The sequence below is a fragment of the Megalobrama amblycephala genome, linkage group LG4 (assembly GCF_018812025.1).
Source record: "Megalobrama amblycephala isolate DHTTF-2021 linkage group LG4, ASM1881202v1, whole genome shotgun sequence".
Taxonomy (NCBI): Eukaryota; Metazoa; Chordata; class Actinopteri; order Cypriniformes; family Xenocyprididae; genus Megalobrama; species Megalobrama amblycephala.
In genome coordinates this window covers 24062279-24080624 of record NC_063047.1, presented here as the reverse complement: position 1 = coordinate 24080624, position 18346 = coordinate 24062279, and the positions used below count along the sequence as shown (strand labels likewise).

Genomic DNA, 18346 nt, shown 5'->3' with positions numbered 1-18346 from the left:
ATTATTATTTACCTCTGCACTACTGAGAAAGGCTTACCATCATTGGCCTTAGTCCCACTGACAACAGAAACAAGCATATCAACAGCACACATGAATGAAGCTCGTTCATGAATGTTAAATATGGGTAACACTTTATAATAATTTTCATTAATTAACATTAGTTCATGTATTAACTAACACGAACTAACCACATTGTTAACGTTAGTTAATAAAAATACAGCAGTTTATGTGTTCATGTTACTTCACAGTGTATTAACTAATGTTACCATATACAACTCTTGATTTTAAAGGGTTAGTTCACCCAAAAATGAAAATTCTGTCATTAATTACTCACCCTTATGTCGTTCCACACCCGTAAGACCTTCATTCATCTTCAGAACACAAATTAAGATATTTTGGAATCCAATGGCTCAGTGAGGCCTCTATTGCCAGCAAGATAATTAACACTTTCAGATGCCCAGAAAGCTACTAAAGTAACACAGCCTCGTTTACTGAAATCACGTGACTTTGGTGCTCCGAACCACTGATTTGAAACAAAAGATTCGTAAAGCTTTGAAGCAGTGTTTTAATTACTAGATCTTGTTGAAAAATCGTTATTTTGTTTTTTTGGCACACAAAAAGTATTCTTGTCACTTTATAATATTGAGGTTGAACCACTGTGGTCACATGAACTGTTTTAAATATGTTTTTAGTACCTTTTTGGACATTTGAAAGTGTTATCATGCTGGCAATGGAGGCCTCACCGAGCCATCGGATTTCATCAAAAATATCTTCATTTGTGTTCGGAAGATGAACGAAGGTCTTACGGGTGTGGAACGACATGAGGGTGAGTAATAAATGACATAATTTTCATTTTTGGCTGAACTAACCCTTTAATAATGTATTATTAACTAATGTTAACTAATGAACCTTATTGTAAAGTGTTACCTAAATATGTCATATGTGCGTGTCTGATAATAGATTTATTCACTTAATAAATAAGACCCTTTCCTATGCTAGGAGAGCTCTGTCAGTCACAGATAGCAGATCCACAGAAATGCTCACAAAGTGTTTGTAAGACAGAAATTTAAGCGCAGTGTCATCCACATGTTGGTCTTCATCACCTACAGTAGAGCAAAGAAACAAACAAAGTCTATCAATAACATTATTAAATATATGGGTGATTCTTCAGCTACAGGAGTTGTTCTGTCTCCTAAGATGATTTAAATACAATACTTTTTTATTTGTAAAATAATCTAGGGGACAGAGAAGCTCCTGTAAAACATTTAAAAAAAAACAAAAAAACCCATCAATGTAGTGTTAAAGGTCCCGTTTTTCGTGGTTTTTTGAAGCTTTGATTGTGTTTATAGTGTGCAATATAACATGTGTTCATGTTTCGCGTGTAAAAAAACGCGAAATCTGTATACCGCTGTTTCCACTGTCATAAAAACGGGCTGATGACTTCCTTGTTCTATGAAGTCCCTCCTTCAGAAATACGTAACGAGTTCTGATTGTGCCAGCGGTTCCTGTGTTGTGATTCGACAGGAAAAGTCACGCCTCTTACCATAACGTGGAGATGCACGCGCTCAGTGTTATTGTAAACATGTCTTTAATTTTACCCTATCAATTTGAGCCGGAATCAGACCCGGTGATTGGACTGCGGGATGAAAATAACAGCGTTTCGACGACATGGTGACAAACACACTCTACAAACGCAACTCTTGTGTATTCCTGTGGGCGGAGGTTAGTCAAAAAACTGTTTTAGTGACGTCATTAAAGAAGGAAGTAGAGGGATGTAGTCCAAACTGGCCGTTCGATGTAGGCGACTTCTGTTAAATAAAATATCTCGCTTGGCATTGAACTTTGAGCTTTAAAATTTTACAGATTTTATTTATACTCTAACAACAACATTACACACTAACTAAAGTTTGAAACATGGGATCACGAAGAACGGGACCTTTAAAGCATAGATTATAATAGCTATGTAGATGGTGATTAATCAGCCTGTCTGCATCATACCAGTCTGTACCATATGCTGACGAAACAGGTCTGGTATTAATGAGGCTAGAGCTTTTCTCAGAACTAACTTCACCTTCTCAGTAAAAAGGGTTCACACAGGTGTCACAGAAGAGTAGGTGTAGATAATGCATTAACTATAGACATATTAACAACATTTGAAAACAAAAAAGTATCTAAATACTTGTATTATTTTTAAACAATATAATATAAACATTAACAATATCTTTTTTTTACTCATATGAAACCTAAAAAACATATTTTTGTGAAATTATTTAGTTTGAAAAGCATGTTTAATCAATGACACTTAATTTGACATTTTGTTATATAATGCAAATACATTCATTCAGTTTGCTTACAATTTTCATGGAAACTTTTTTTTTCGGGATTCTTTGATAAATAGAAAGTTTGAAAGTACAGCAGTTATTTGAAATATAAATCGTTTGTAACAATATATATACCTTTAATGACCAATTTAATGCTTCCTTGGTAAATTCTTTAGAAAAAAATCCCATTGGAAACAAACATACATAAAAGTGTGGCTTAGTGTTCAAATAGTTTTTTGAGGTCACTGTGTGTGTGTGTGTGTGTGTGTGTGTGTGTGTGTGTCTTACCATTTCAGAGGGCTCTGGTCTCCGCCTCTATCTTCCTCTCACCATGCGTGTCAGTGTCTGGGGGGCTGATGGTTTGCCGCACTGCAATCTCTGGCCCACCGCCATAAATACTTAACAAGTACTGCCACGTTTCTTCAGATATCTGCCCGTAGTCTGCTCCTGCAAACCAAACGACAGATAATGAACTATGTATATACAAAGACACACACACACACACACACACACACACACACACACGTGACTCAGACAAAGTTCTGACACAAGATGAGTCACAGACATGTCAATTTGTAGAAAGGCAATACCCTGTTTAAGCTGGATATGTCCGCCTTTCATTACTGCAATCTTGCTGTTGTCAATGGGGCCAGGCGGCTCTAAACCAGCAGAAAGAGAGAGAGAGAGAGAGCCAGAGACGGAGGGAGGAAAAGAATAATGACCTTTACAGTGCATAAGCAAACATTCCCTTGAAAATACAGAGGGTGGTCTTGGCTGAGCTGACAAGAAATCCCGCCATTGGCTGAGTCAATGTTGGCTGAGTGAGGCTGGTTGGGACACTCAAACAAACAGAGGGATGTTTTGAATGCGTTTCAGTGTTTAGCATTTTTAGGGAGTACTATAACATCAGAAAAAAAATACATACATCACCTAATGTAAAATGGACTTTTGTAATGTATTTTACACAAAGCCTTAAAGGGATAGTTCACCCAAAAATGAAAATTCTGTCATCATTTACTCACTCTCATGTCATTCAACTTGTATGCATTTCTTTCTTCTGTGGAACACAAGAAAAAGATAAAGAAGATATTTTGAATAATGTCTCAGTGTTTTTAGTCCATATAATGAAAACAACTTCTTTTGTGTAAAGAAAAAAGGAAAGTCATACAGGTTTGCAACAACATGAGGACAAATTTTAGGTTAACTATCCCTTTAAAGTCAGCATTAATAGGAAAATGCAATTGACTTTTCTTCCCTATTGTGACATAAATGCAAGTAAAATGGCATCTTGAACAAGAAAAAAAAAATTGTGTGTCCATTGGGAATTCAATGACTGGATTTTTGCCAAATGCTAATTGCTGCGATTGTTTCATGTGAGTAACAAGTTTTTGGAGGGGAGGGACTGAAGCTTGTTAGGCTATTGGACAACCTTATTGCCAAGTCCTAGTGCTAGTTTGCACGTCAACAGAGAAGAGAGGTCATTGTAAGGGGAAGGGGACGTTGATGTTTTTGATTAAAGATTATAAGGGCAAATGGAGTAAAAAAAAAAAAAAAAAAAAGTTGTACATGGATAAATTACTTTTACACAAACACACAGTAATTTTCATTTTGGGTGAATTATACACAATACATATTGTCACTATCCACGATACATATTGTTTTTGTATTGCGATACATTGTGACACTATATATATTGTTACACCCCTAGTAAAATAGTTGTACAATATAAACAGACACTTGAATTCCTCCGTCAGACCAGTGAACTAAGATTTGACATCATTCATTTTGTTATTTAAATAATAAATAAGCAGCATCACGTTTGTGAGTTTGTATGAGAGTGTACCGTTGTCTTTGCCCTTTACAAAGTTCTCCCATTCTCTGAACCACTGCATGCTGATACACAGGATTACTGTAGGCGCTTCTTCAGCCTGAAACTCTTTATTTAACTACAGACAGAGAAAGAAAAGAAACAGAGAGAGATATGACCATTATCAACAATTCTTCAAACTCCCTCTAAACAATTTGAGAGTTTCAATACTCTTTAGTATAGCAGTTATACGCTGCATTTCATTTTGAAGCACCCCTTGAAAAACCCTTGAGTTTCAAACATGAATTTTTCCAAAGCATGTTTTAAATCTAGTGGTGCACCAGCTGCACCTGATAAGATTCTAGTGCAGATCATATCCTTGATCTGTCCAGTATGCAGTCTGTTTTTCATCAGTTCTCTGGCTTTACGAGCAGCAAATGCTTCCAAGAACATTATGCTCCTTCCAAGAGGAGTTTCTGCACTACGTTACCTAAAATGCTGTATATTTTAGTGGATGACCTAGAAGAACAGTATTCAAATACACTCCCTGCCTATCTGTGATTCACAGTGAGTATTATGGTGAAATCTCATTGTTTACTTTTCACATTATTTACTTATAAGTGGGCTACAAATGTTAGCAGCATATTAAACCTGCGAGAGCAAACTAATTTGTCTGTACATGAACGTCACTTCTTTTCACAAATGTTAAAGAAGTCTGATCTGTGTGTATGAAGTCATATGTTCACCTTGATAAAGGTGTCTATCTCCAGCTTCCGTCGTTTGGCTAAGGTCTCGATCTCTACTTGGCAGATGGCACACACATATAAGTGATTCACGGCCGGGCCTCCCCCAAACCTGTGAAAGACATGAAAAAATGTTCAAAGTATGGCCAGTGAAAAGAGCAAACACATAACTTGACAATGTTTACATTGCACTGATCGTTTGGAGTTCCTTGCGCATGACATCAGATGTCTTGAACCGATACAACTCCATACATATCTTGTGAGTTCAGGGTTGGAGTTCAGAAGCTCAAAAATAATCCCATGTTTCACTAAGGTGATAAATGTCATGAGAACTTCCTAAAGGTCAAAAATGTGCATTGCTATGCATGACTCACCTGTTGTAAAGATATTCCCACACATTCTGAGGAAGGATCACAACCAGATCGTCCACATAATGGTACTTAGTAGGAGGGATTCCTGTATAAAATCATACCCAAATTAAGTTTTTGCAGCTACAGCAAGTAAAAAAGAATAAAAAGAATGTGCAAACCATAGGGGGAATATACTGGGTTGAAAATGAGCTATTTGCCACAACTGCCAATGGCGGGTAAAATGAGTATTTTGCAAATGTTGCTGTTCACCATGTCACTTGTAATAGAGTTTCTACATGTAACATTGTCTCTCATTTGGTGGCTTAATGCAGTTAATAGTTTACATATGAGTCATCACATGGAGCACTAGAGGAGGGAAAAAAAACAAACTTCAGGCATTCTAGATAAACTCTGGTGGTAATTTTTCCACTGAGGAAAAAGTTGTAAGAAGATATGTAAGTTCTAACAGCCACATAATGGGCTCAATTCTTTAAATGCAGACAGAAGAAATACAACATTTTAAGACGCTATGTCTCTGGTTTGTTTTTCTATGTCACTTATGTCAAGCAAAAACAACAAAAAACAGTGATGGTCAAATAGGGGTGTGTGATATGTATTGTCTGCGGTAATCTCGTAATTGTTGTTTTAACGAAGTGTGAGCTGACATTGTTGAGTATGTCACTCACTTTGCAAAAAACAAACAAAATCGTGCCTTGAGGGTGCATGCTTTCACTGTGTGATGTAGCCTATTTGAATGCAGTTTAATGTTGAACCCCAAATGACGCACTATACACTTATACACTATGTACTCATCCGTGTAGTGTCTGAATTGTATAAGGTTATTTTAGCATTTAACATCGGAGTCTGATAGCCCCTCCCCCTCCACAACATAATTAAAGCTGTGACAGTTCAGTGCATGAAGTGTCCAACATTCCACACTTCGTTTTTTTCCGTTAATTTAATGCATCATCTGGGTACTTAAAATGCACTTTTTCTTTTTGGAATTTTCAGTGTGAACATACTACTTGCACTATTTATTCTTAAAAACGTCATATAATAGTGCATAAGTGCACGAATTGGGATTCACAGAGCAGAACCATTGCTTGTTTCTGAGAACAAGAGAAAGGTGTTTCAATATCGAACAAATTTGCAGTTTTGAATGAATCATTTGAGTGAATGATTAATTTATCCGTTCAGAAAAACAGTCACTGGCTTCGTTTCTGAATGAATCCACCATTTTGAACAAATTGTTTAACCCTACTTCTCTCCTCCCCATAGAAAAACAAAACATTTTTATTTTATTTACCTCTAAATTCTTGAGTTTTATCATTTTAAATTTTAAAAGAAGCATATTTTTGTACATTGTTTAACAAAAAAAAGGACCTCATTCCAGTCCTATTCTACTGAAAGCCTCTTTAAAAAAAAATCATGCATTCAGTCATTGAGTGTCTCTGCTGACCTCTTGTGGGAAAAAAATGACATTGATCTGCATTTTATAATAACTGCCAACAGAGGGGCAAAGTTTCTCTATGGAGATTCTATATACAGAAAATAAACTGGAATAGGGTGACAAAAGTCCAAACTGAAATTTGAATTTGCTTTTATGTATTCACAAAATTACCCAAAGAGAGGTGTGGGGTTAAATGAATAATGCAATGGCTCACTCATTAAGCCAGTAACATGCTGCCACCTATTGGTGGTATTTATTTCATGTTTAAAGTATTTCATTTTTTAAATAATTTCATATTTTATAACTCAAAGATATCTTTTTTTTGTCAATCACACCCCATAGGATCTAGCAATTTAAAATAATCTATTATATGGAGGTTTACAAACTGCAGCCACATACCACTTACTGTAGCAAGTAAATCTATTTATTCTCTCACTTAAAGGGTTAGTTCACCCAAAAATGAAAATAATGTCATTTATTACTCACCCTCATGCCGTTCCACACCCGTAAGACCTTCATTAATCTTCGGAACACAAATTAAGATATTTTTGTTGAAATCCGATGGCTCCGTGAGGCCTCCATAGCCAGCAATGACATTTCCTCTCTCAAGATCCATTACTGTACTAAAAACATATTTAAATCAGTTCATGCGAGGAAGCTTCGGAGTGTTATGAATCAGTGTATCGAATCAGCTGTTCGGAGCGCCAAAGTCACGTGATTTCAGCAGTTTAGCGGTTTGACACACGATCCGAATCATGATTCGACACACTGATTCATAACGCTGAAGCAGAGTTTTGAAATCGGCCATCACTACATAAGTCATTATTTTGTTTTGTTTTTTGGCACACCAAAAATATTCTCGTTGCTTTATAATATTAATATTGAAATACTGTACTCGCATGAACTGATTTAGATATGTTTTTAGTACATTAATGGATCTTGAGAGAGGAAATGTCATTGCTGGCTATGCAGGCCTCACTGAGCCATCGGATTTCAACAAAAATATCTTAATTTGTGTTCCGAAGATTAACGAAGGTCTTACGGGTGTGGAACGGCATGAGGGTGAGTAATGAATTACGTTAGGGCTGGGCGATATATCGCATTCGATTCTCACGTGCATTTCGTCAGTAAAGCCGGTTCCCTGATTACCGCTAAATCGCCATCACCTGCTTTCAAATGGAGCGCCTTTTAATAGACAGAGCCGTAATTCACTGATAAGCCACGCAAAATCGGGTTCATTATTGAAGTCGATTCATCTTCGATACTGAACGTGATTTTGCGTGGTTTGTCCGTGAACTACGGCTTTGTCTATTAAAAGGCGCTCCATTTTAAAGCAGGTGATGGCGATTTAGCGGTAATCAGGGAACCGGCTTTACTGACGAAATGCGCGTGAGAATCGCATGCGATATATCGCCCAGCCCTAAATTACATTATTTTCATTTTTGGGTGAACTAACCCTTTAAGTCAATATGTACTCACATTAAGCACTTCATACTTGCACAGTAATCACAGTACAGAGAAAAGAATTGTGGTTTTCATTCAAGCAGCAAACTTTATGACACAGTAAAGCTCAGAAGTGCCCACTGACACCTCCTAAACTCTTCTGAACCTGTGGTTTGACAAAACCTTGATATAGGTAAATTAATATTACAGTCAAGTAATTAATTCCACTTAAATTGGTCCAGTTTGGAGAGGTTTTAGATATACATGACAGTATTTGGGTGTGATTATACCTCCATGCTGACAAAGGAAAGTGTGGTTGGTGATGGGTCCAGGCTCAGTGAATGTGTTGAACTTGTTGAGCCATTCTCTGGAAATGTAGAACTGAAGCAGACTAGGCTCCTTTAAATTAGCCAGAGCGACAACCTTCTGTCTCTCTCTCACAGATTCTTCACTGCTCTTCCTGAAAGAAAATTAACATCATGAAATTACAACCATTTAAAAGTGCACTCAACACTATGTGTTCCAATAGTACGTACAATTAGGCATACAGTTCGGTCTATATATATTGGGACACAGGCACACTTTTTGTTATTTTAGCCGTTTGCCAAAACATATTCAAATTACAGTTATTTAATGAATGGGCTTAAAGTGCACACTCTCAGCTTTAATTTGGTGTGTTGGTGTGTAAAATAGCAAAAAACTTGTACCTGTAGAAGAGGACATATGCTTCAGCATTCTGCACTACCGTCTCGTGCACTTCTGATACATACTGATCGTCAAACTCGTACCACTGTCCATTGATCACATTCTGACAGTACGCTATGTAGTGACCACCTGTTCAACAGGGAAAAACAAAATTCACTCAAATAAAACAGACAAAATAGTAAAATTTTTCTCATCTTGGAAAAATGCCAGCTATAAAAAAATGTCAGGCCATATATCAAAATCTCAAAACTCCTGCTACATTTCGCAATATTACACAGAAGTAACTTACTCCCAGCAGTGCCGTGATGACAGATGACAGACAGCAGGTCGTAGGTAGTAATCTGAGATGAGCTCTCCTTAGCCAAGAAGGGCTTGAGATCCAAACCCTCCAATGGAAATGACACGTGGCTATTTATCTTGAATGAGTACATGACTTCATGCCTGAAACGCTTCAGGTGAACGCACAATATCTGCAGAGAAGATCACACATAAACACACAAACTACGAATACAAGTTGTATTGAAGTTGCAGATTGAAATGGACAGGGGTACTTACTTCTGGTAGACGCAGAACTTTACAATATTTCACACCATTTCTCAATCTGGGAAACAGGTAGAGTAAATGAGCATGCTTCATCATCTAAACATGTAAACCTAATAATTACAGTATGGTTTTGGCTGTAAAACCATAAGTAAGTAAGTGAAATAGTTACACAGCATTGCAACCACTACATTTTTATATGTTGATCACACACATTTTTTTTTTTTAAAGCAATCTTACTTTTTACATCGTTCACAGCTGTACATGTTGTCTCCTGTTTGGTAAAAAGAAAATAAACATCAACATCATATGTTGCCAAGGAGTACATCTTTTCTTTTTTTTTTTTACCCTTTTCTGTCACATTCATTATTGCACAATCAGAAATGTCAAAAATGGTGTGGTTACCTTTCAGCTCATCAGCAGCGAAGAAAGCTGCCAGGCAATCTTCCAGCGTTACCATGGGTCCCCAAAACCAACTGGGAATACAAGACACTACAAACCTGAATAAACACACACAATAGAGGATCAGCTCTAACGTCACTCAAATCCACTGTTAAAAATCACCTGTCAGCAAAAAATTAAAAAATTCACCCATCACCCACCCGAACATATTATCTCTGATTTAGATATCTCATCCACCCATGACACACCCACAATTAATTGGGTTATAAAAATGTAAAACGTTATTTTTTATTACTTGGCCCACCGACCTGTGGATTAATCACGATCCGTGTTTACTAACACACATACATTTACATTACAATATCAATGTTTGCTTTCAGTGCAATTACATTGTTTTACATTCAGCATTGGTGAAAACACACTCTACAGTTTAAAAGTTTGGGGTCAGTATGATTTTTTTAAAAAGAAATTAAAAATTTAATTTTATTCATTTTATAAAATTATGAATTTTATTTATCAAAGATGCATTTAATTTATGCACAAAAATGATTTTTTTGTAACAAGAAATCTTTAAAAAGGTTTCAACAAAAATACTGAGCAGCACAACAGTTTTCAACATTAATAATAATAATAATAATAATAATAATAATAATAATAAGGTCACCAAATCAGCATATTAGAATGATTTCTGAAGGATCATGTGACATTAAGACTGGAGCAATGGCTGCTGAAAATTCAGCTGTGCTGTCACAGGAATACAATAAAATTCAAAAAACATATGAAAATAGAAAACAGTTATTTTAAATTGTAATCATATTTCAAATTAACGCATAAGAAACTTCTTTCAATCTTACAGACTTTTGTACTGTAGTGCAATTCATTTATCCCTTTGTTCATTCTCAGCCCCACCACACCCTCACTATACCTTCGTATAGATTCCATGATGTAGGAGATCCATCCCTGGGCCGCATAGCCATCCGTGCAGACACCAGCTTTAACGGGAGCACTCTGGTGGATGGAGGAATGGAGTTTGGCCAAATCTTCTTTACCCGGAATAGGCAAAGACAGGTCCTGAAAGGTCTCCACGGTTGTCGAAACCTACAAAGGCAGATATTGTCTTTAAATCATTGCTATTTCTGCAATCTTACACATACTGTACCATTAAAATAAATCCTTCTAGTTACTTAACGTTTGGTTCTACAGTTACATTACATCTTTCCTCACCCGGTCACATGTCAAACACTGAACCAGACTCAGAATGGATCCATCAAAGATATCTGAAATAACACTGCGGAAACGTGATTGCTTCTTTTTCTTGGTGCTCAGCAGCATCTGAGCTATAAGACAAACAAACATAATGGTTATTTAGTGTAAAGCAAAATTCTACTTTTTTTTTTTTTTAATCTATGGTGTATTTGGCTTTATGAGAGAAGCAAACCTTTCTTTAAGGTGTAAGTGGGTCCAGTTCTGAGGGGGCTGGATCTTGGTGGGCTGCTGGAGAGTCTGGAGTGAAGCTCCTGCAAACTGTGAGCAGGGCTACAAGGATGAGAGGACGGACAGTGCATGGAAGCTTCATTATCAGGTTCTGCAAGAAAAAGAGGGATCAGGAAGTGAAAAGATTTATGTTTTCACATCCAAAACCTTCATAAAGACTGTGTGTCATCTGAAGGTTTTAGATCCAGTCACTGTTCTCCACCAGAGCTGCTTCCGCCAGTTTTGTGTTCTGCATGCGACTCAAATGCTTCGCTCTCCAACCAGATATAAAAGCTGCTGTCGGTTAATAAATATTTGATGAATTAACTCGCAGCTGCGATTGGACTCTTATTGCATCAAAAGTGATAAGACCAAAGACGGATATCGCCATCTTTGGTAACTGTCGCTATGGTTACTGAATACGGGCTTGTTTCGCGATGCTAATGTAAGCTGCTGTTAGAAAGGGACATTTTGAGATTCACAACTGTAAGTAAATGTGGTTGTCAATCCCAAAAACTGACAGTGTGAATGTAGCCTAAGATTATAAGAACATCATACCTGTATTTCCTGATGTCGGCACAGTTGTGGTTGCAGTCGTTGCCTCTGTTTCTCTCTCTGCCTGTCCCTCTTGTGCGGCTGTGTCCACATCTGCATCCTCATCCATTTCCCGTGTTCTCTCTTCTCCTCTTCTCTCTTTCAGCCTCTCTTTCTCTGAGATCCCGCCGTTTCCTCTCACGCCCACACACTCATCTTGGATGAGCAGCTCTGCTTCTCCTCCTGCCCTCTCTACATCTCCTTTCTCGCTTCCGGATCCAGAGTCACACGATAGGAACTCGTCCTCAGAGGGGCTTCGGTCTCCTTCAAAATGATTTTGGTTGTCAAGGTTGCGGTCAGGGTCGACATCTAAGATTGCACTGCTGCAGTCGGTCAAAGGCTCCTTCAGCTCCTCATGAAGCTGGTCCATCAGACATCGCAAAAACTCCTGAGTGTCCTAAAAAAGACAGAAGCAAGAAGTGTGAACTTTACAAAAAGTCTCTGAGGCCTAAACACATTTACAGTCTTGAAATGTTGCATAGTAATCTCATATCATTGTTGTTACTGTTAACTAAAACTAAACTATTCAAATTAATTTTGTTCACTGAAATAAAATATTAAATGAAAAACTTAAACTTATAAATCTTAAATGAAAATTAGCTACTTTGCAACTTACTAAAATAAAATAAGTTGAAGTACTAAAATGACTAAAACTAAAAGTAAACAAAGGCAATATAATAATAATTATTATAATACTAAAAATATAACACTGCTTTATATACCTGCTGAGCGTAGCCACGAAACATGGGGTTCACCAGTTTTATTCCATGAAACAGACTAGTGGGAACAACATAGCTTGGCCTGGACAGAAAGTCAAAGTAAGTACAGAAGAGGGAAAAGAAAACCAATGGAGAATGATAAGGTTCAGATAATTAGGATCAAGCTCAAATGGTTAAAATTAGGTATGCTAGAACTGGCCAGATCTACGTTAGCGGTTTGGCAAGTCAGTGCTTGTTACCGTTTCTTGTGCCAGAGCTCAGAGATAAGCTTCTGATAGCTTTTACACAATGCCGGCTTCTTATCCGTACGCACCAGCCCACTGCAATCCAGGAAAAATTGAGTCAAAGGAGGACTGAAGAGAAAAAGAAGTAGGAAAACCATTGTAAGTTTAAAGGGAAGGATGCACCGAACTGGAAAATTAATCAGTGAAATCAGTCACACTTCCAATCGGTGTGTTGCCTGGATTTATGCTGCACAAGCTGTTAAATAAATAGCTCACCAGTTAGACAGGGCCTGCAGCGCAGCGTTCATGTAACAGGAGTTCCCAATGTTCTTCATCCCTGTGAGACCTTAGATAGAGTAAAGAGCATTAAGCATAACAAGCTTATTTTTAATTATTACTTTTAGCAATGATAGATGAACCTCAAATTTTGCACTGTGGAATAGAATCTTAGTCATTACACATAATAACCATTGACAATGATATTCAATTTAATTCAGGCTACTTGCATCCATTAAGCAATATTTTCATATTAAAATAACTAAGAAATTGACTGGTTATTTGTTCATTATTCAATCCTCTCCTTTAAGCTGTTGCATAAACATGGCAAGATATCCACATCTGTTACTAAATAAAAATGTAAAGGTTTATATAAAAGATCATCAATAAGATTTTTTAAATAATATAAATAACAAGAATTAATACTTTTATTTAGCAAGGATGAAATAAATTGATCAAAATGCCAGTAAAGAGTTTACAAAAACATTCCATTTAAAATAACTGTTGTTCTTTTTTAACTTTCCATTCATGGAAGAATCCTGAAAAAAAAATATTTCCACAAAAAATATTCTAAATAAATCAACTTATTAGAAAGACTTGGCAGAAATGGCAGCTGAAAATTCAGCTTTGGCATTGAATAAACTGCATTATAAAATATATTAAAAACAGAACACAGGTATTTTGAATTGTAATAATATTTCAAAGCATTACTGATCTTAATGTGTATTGCATATAAAAGCAGCCTTGGTAAACATAAAAGACTTCTTTCAAAAACAATTTTAAAAAATCTTGCCGATCTCAAACTTTTGAATGGTAGTGCACATGTTCCCATCAATGTCTAGGGGTGTGTCCTTGCCATTTATCATTTATTAGAGGATTTGAAATGACATGCAATATGTACTAGATTCCTGTCTACATGATTATACCTCTAGGTTTAATCTCATCCTCCTCAGATTCTGAGCCTTCCTCATCCGCCACTGCGATAGGAACTGCCTTCAATGGGTAACATGCTGTCTGGGGAAGAGGATCCTTTGGGGATGTAAAAAAGTGAATTGTGTATCTTGTATTGTACATGTGCTTTATAAATTATTGTGTCTAAATGAGATATTAATAATGCAGAAGACACAGCCAACCTCAAACAATAAGTGCCACCTTAATACATGTTTATTTACCTGTTCGTGTTGTTTGCAGCGGTGAGCTACTGATATAGGAATAACAGGTTTTGGTTCCAGAAATACCTCCCTTTCACAGACATAACACCACACCCTGAATGTGGTCAAGTTTACTGTCAGATTGTGTTTTTTGGCCTGGAAAAGGGTAAAAAGAACATGTACAAAAGAACAAAAAAAAGATATATGGATGATACCTATATAGAATGAATGCCTAGACAGAATGAAAGAGAACGTCACCTGTGCGTGTATAGTACTGTGATCAGAATATGATTCTCCGCAGCCTACATAGGGACAGTCACACTGTGGACAAAGCAGGATAATAATGAGAGTAATGATTTTCAAGAAATATATTATTTAGAGTCACCATGAAACAGAGGTTTTGACAGTCTTTTGATTTCTATTGTGATGCATATCTGAGTGAAACTGCTTCTCAAACAAACAAACGAAAAAGCAGAACAGGACTTGATTGTGTCCATCCATAACTGATTGGACCGTTGTTGTTTACTAATGCTGCCCTCTCATGTGAGTTACAGGTTGTCTTGCCCTCACACTGAAAAACACATCATCAGAGAAGAGAAGAAATGTTGTTGCATGAGGGAGGGGAAAGTTATTTTGATTAAAGGATAGTTCACCCAAAAATGAAAATTCTGTCATTAATTATTCACCCTCATGTCGTTCCAAACCCGTGAGACTTTCGTTCATCTTTGGAACACAAATAAAGATATTTTTGATGAAACCTGAGTGATTTCTGTCCCTCCATTGACAGTCACTACCAACTACCACTTTGATGCTTCAAAAAGATCATAAAGAGATTGTAAAACTAATCCATATGAATTGAGCAGATGAAAACATGATCGCTTTATAGATGAACAGATTGAATTTTGGCTTTTATTCACATATAAACATTCATCAACTCACAAATCAGTTGTGGTAATTGGAAGCTCAAGCATGTTCACTTGACATGTGAGAACCAATGAGATTCGATCTCATGTGTTACGCAGCACGTTTGAGCTTCTGCAAGAACCAATGAGGTTTGTTCTTGCAAATCAAGCAGGTTCGGTTGAGCTTCTGTTTATGTTCACTGATCAATGTTTATATGTGAATAAAAGACTAAATTAAAGGGTTAGTTCACCCAAAAATGAAAATAATGTCATTTATTACTCACCCTCATGTCGTTCTACACCCATTAGACCTTCGTTCATCTTCGGAAAACAAATTAAGATATTTTTGATGAAATCAGGTGGCTCAGTGATGCCTCCATTGCGAGCAATGCCACTGAACTTCTCAAGATCCAGAAAGGTACTCGAAACATATTTAAATCAGTTCATGTGAGTAGTGGTTCTACCTTAATATTATGAAGTGACGAGAATAATTTTTATACACCAATAAAACCAAAATAATGACTTCTCAACAATATCTAGTGATGGCTGATTTCAAAACACTGCTTCGAAGCTTTACAAATCTTTTGTTTGCCTATTCACCCTCATGTGAGGGACATGAGGGTGAGTAATAAATGACATTATTTTCATTTTTGGGTGAACTAACCCTTCAAATCTGTTCATCTTATAAAACAATTGAGTCTCTTCAGAAAATAAAGCACTCAATTCATATGGATTAGTTTTACGATCTCTTTGTAGACTTTTTGAAGCGTCAAAGTGGTAGTTGCATAGCTGTCTATAGAGGGACAGAAAGCTCTCTGATTTCATCAAAAAGATCTTCATTTGTGTTCTGAAGATGAATGAAAGTCTTATAGGTTTGGAACGACACAAGGGTGAGTAATTAAAGGATTAGATGTTCATGTCTTTCTCTCTTCAGTCGAAAAGAAATGAAGGTTTTTGAGGAAAACATTCCAGGATTATTCTCCTTACAGTGGATTTCATTGGCTACCAATAGGTTGAAGGTCAAAATTACAGTTTCAGTGCAGCTTCAAGGGCTTTAAACGATCCCAGATGAGTAATAAGGGTCTTATCTAGCGAATCGATCGGTCATTCCCTGAAATGACTTTTTGCAGGTTGGGATGTCTGCTTATTTCTCATCTGGGATCGTTCAAAGCCATTGAAGCTGCACTGAAACTGTAATTTTGACCTTCAACCTGTTGGTAGCCATTGAAATCCGCTATAAGGAGAAAAATCCTGGAATGTTTTCCTCAAAAACCTTCATTTCTTTTCGACTGACGAAAGAAAGACATGAACATCTTGGATGACATGGGGGTGAGTAAATTTATCAGGAAAAGTGTATTTAAAAGTGGACTAATCCTTAAATGACGTAATTTTTATTTTTGGGTGAACTATCCTTTAATCAAAATAACTTCTCCCTCCCTCATGCAACAACATTTCTTCTCTTCTCTGATGATGTGTTTTTCGGTGTGAGGGCAAGACAACCTGTAACTCACATGAGAGGGCAGCAATAGTAAACAACAACAGTCCAATCAATTATGACTGCACATGAATTTAAAAAAAAAAATAATGATGTGCACAAACAAATAATAAATCCTGCAATATTCCATTTAAAAAAAAAATGTAAAAAAAATTGTGAATTTTGATTTCATGGTGACTTTAAAGAAATGTTCTGGGCGTAATTCATACATCTTTCTACATGCTTAAAACCCATTGTTCTTGTATGTTTTTGCTAGGGAAAAGGCTCCTTACCTGTAGACATGCCCAAAGGTTTGGTCCACCTACCCCACATGACTGACACGTGCCCTTGAGTAAAAATAACATGATACAATTCAATACAAAGCACTCATAATACATTTAACACTTAAATATCAGCAAAAGAAATTCTAACCTTTGATTTCTGAATAAGTTCCTCCTTAGTTATTTCACCAATAAAGTCCAAGTGAGGACAAAGATCCCCGCTGTCAGTCATCTTGATTTTGACTTCACTCTATTACAAAGCACAGAGAATTGACAACTACTGATACAACTCTAGACAGCATCAATACAATAAACAGCTGTGAGGTTAAAGTACACCCCCCAAAAAAGAAAAGGACATTAAATGAAATCATCTATTTAGCCTCAAATAGTTTTAAAACCCTCCTTTCTATCTTCTGTGGTAAACAAAAAGAAATATGAAGATAGTCCCCATCTAATTAAGTCACCATTAAGTCAGTCGCCTTCTAATGAACTTACAGTATCAGAGTGAAAGAGAAAATCTGCCATCATCGAATAAATTATTTAAAAAAATAATAATAATAATGACAGAAGAAAACAGGAATAAAAATTAGGCTGAGCACATCTGCTAGATGGCACCACTGTGAGTCGGTGACTGAAACTCTCAGGAGCACAAAAATGCTGTTTCATGCGACCAGCACAACTGAAGGATGCATTCATCGCATAACACCCTGTCCATTGTTACATTGGAGAGATGCACAATGCTACATTATAAAAATGATCTGTAAATCTGCTTTTCACACGAAAAGTACGTTAGCTTTAACAACTCCGAAGAGAAACTGAAAAACAATAATATTAATACGAACCAGACCATACTATTCATCTTAATCGAAAAAATAATTTCAAAACAAACCATACGGTTTCTTTCTGCGGCTTCGGTCATTATCTTGTTCTTCAACACATTACAGTTTCTCTAAATGTCATCGACAACCACTCAAAGGCTGTTTTACATCACGATCTTGCAGAATAAACAGGCCATATTTCCACTCGGGCTGCAAGACACTTTTCATTCGCTCAGTCGACATGATGTTATCTTAGCAAATAAACAGTGACACTTCGCTTCAACCAAAGGAAAGATAAAAACAGTTATTTACCTGTCAGACATAAACAAAAATAACACTCATAGATGATCATTTTAGGCCAATCTGTGGTGTTTGTAACAGAGGTGGGTAACAGTGTACTAAACAGCATCCATACTGAAAACAGCATAAGTGTGCGTCACAGCTTTGACCAGAGCCAATGAACGCTTTCAGCTCTTTCATCTGATCAAAAACTATTTTTTATTTACTTACACTATAAAAATGTACGTACTACTTGTTTGGGCTGTTGATGTTTTTAATTGTTTTTGTTATCATTTTTACGTTTTTGTTTTGTTTTTTCTATTCATAAAATTAGCTGATCTTGAACCAGCCTCTTCATCCCCTATAGTCGCTTTACTCCGTTTAACGTTTATTT

General features: G+C 36.6%; 1 protein-coding gene across 3 annotated transcripts; it reads right to left on the bottom strand.

Moving 5' to 3' along the window:
* Positions 1-809: 809 nt before the first annotated feature.
* Positions 810-18262, bottom strand: usp20 (ubiquitin specific peptidase 20). 3 transcript variants are annotated; one of them, XM_048188458.1, is made up of 25 exons: positions 17986-18262; positions 17007-17105; positions 16868-16921; positions 14457-14519; positions 14220-14354; positions 13974-14076; positions 13048-13117; positions 12787-12900; positions 12551-12629; positions 11793-12225; positions 11200-11346; positions 10986-11098; positions 10687-10859; positions 9765-9859; positions 9600-9633; positions 9375-9420; positions 9109-9289; positions 8822-8948; positions 8405-8574; positions 5246-5327; positions 4875-4983; positions 4165-4267; positions 2912-2980; positions 2610-2768; positions 810-1103 (listed from the first exon to the last, which is right to left on the bottom strand). In XM_048188458.1, the coding sequence occupies exons 2-24, from the start codon at positions 17085-17087 to the stop codon at positions 2614-2616; spliced, it is 2736 nt and encodes a 911-aa protein (XP_048044415.1). In that variant the 5' UTR covers positions 17088-17105; positions 17986-18262; the 3' UTR covers positions 810-1103; positions 2610-2613. The 3 variants fall into 3 exon arrangements, with proteins under 3 accessions (XP_048044415.1, XP_048044414.1, XP_048044416.1); XM_048188457.1 differs by lacking the exon at positions 17986-18262 and having other exon boundaries at positions 9765-9835; XM_048188459.1 differs by lacking the exons at positions 810-1103; positions 17986-18262 and adding an exon at positions 3344-3378 and having other exon boundaries at positions 2627-2768.
* Positions 18263-18346: the final 84 nt, after the last annotated feature.

Coding starts and splice junctions, on each gene's coding strand:
- usp20 (XM_048188458.1), bottom strand. CDS start 17,087: ATGACTGACAGCGGGGATCTTTGTCCTCACTTGGACTTTATTGGTGAA. Junction 13,118..13,973: donor GGATGAGATTAAACCTAGAG/GTATAATCATGT, acceptor ACTCTATCTAAG/GTCTCACAGGGATGAAGAAC. Junction 9,421..9,599: donor AGCTGTGAACGATGTAAAAA/GTAAGATTGCTT, acceptor CCTGTTTCCCAG/ATTGAGAAATGGTGTGAAAT.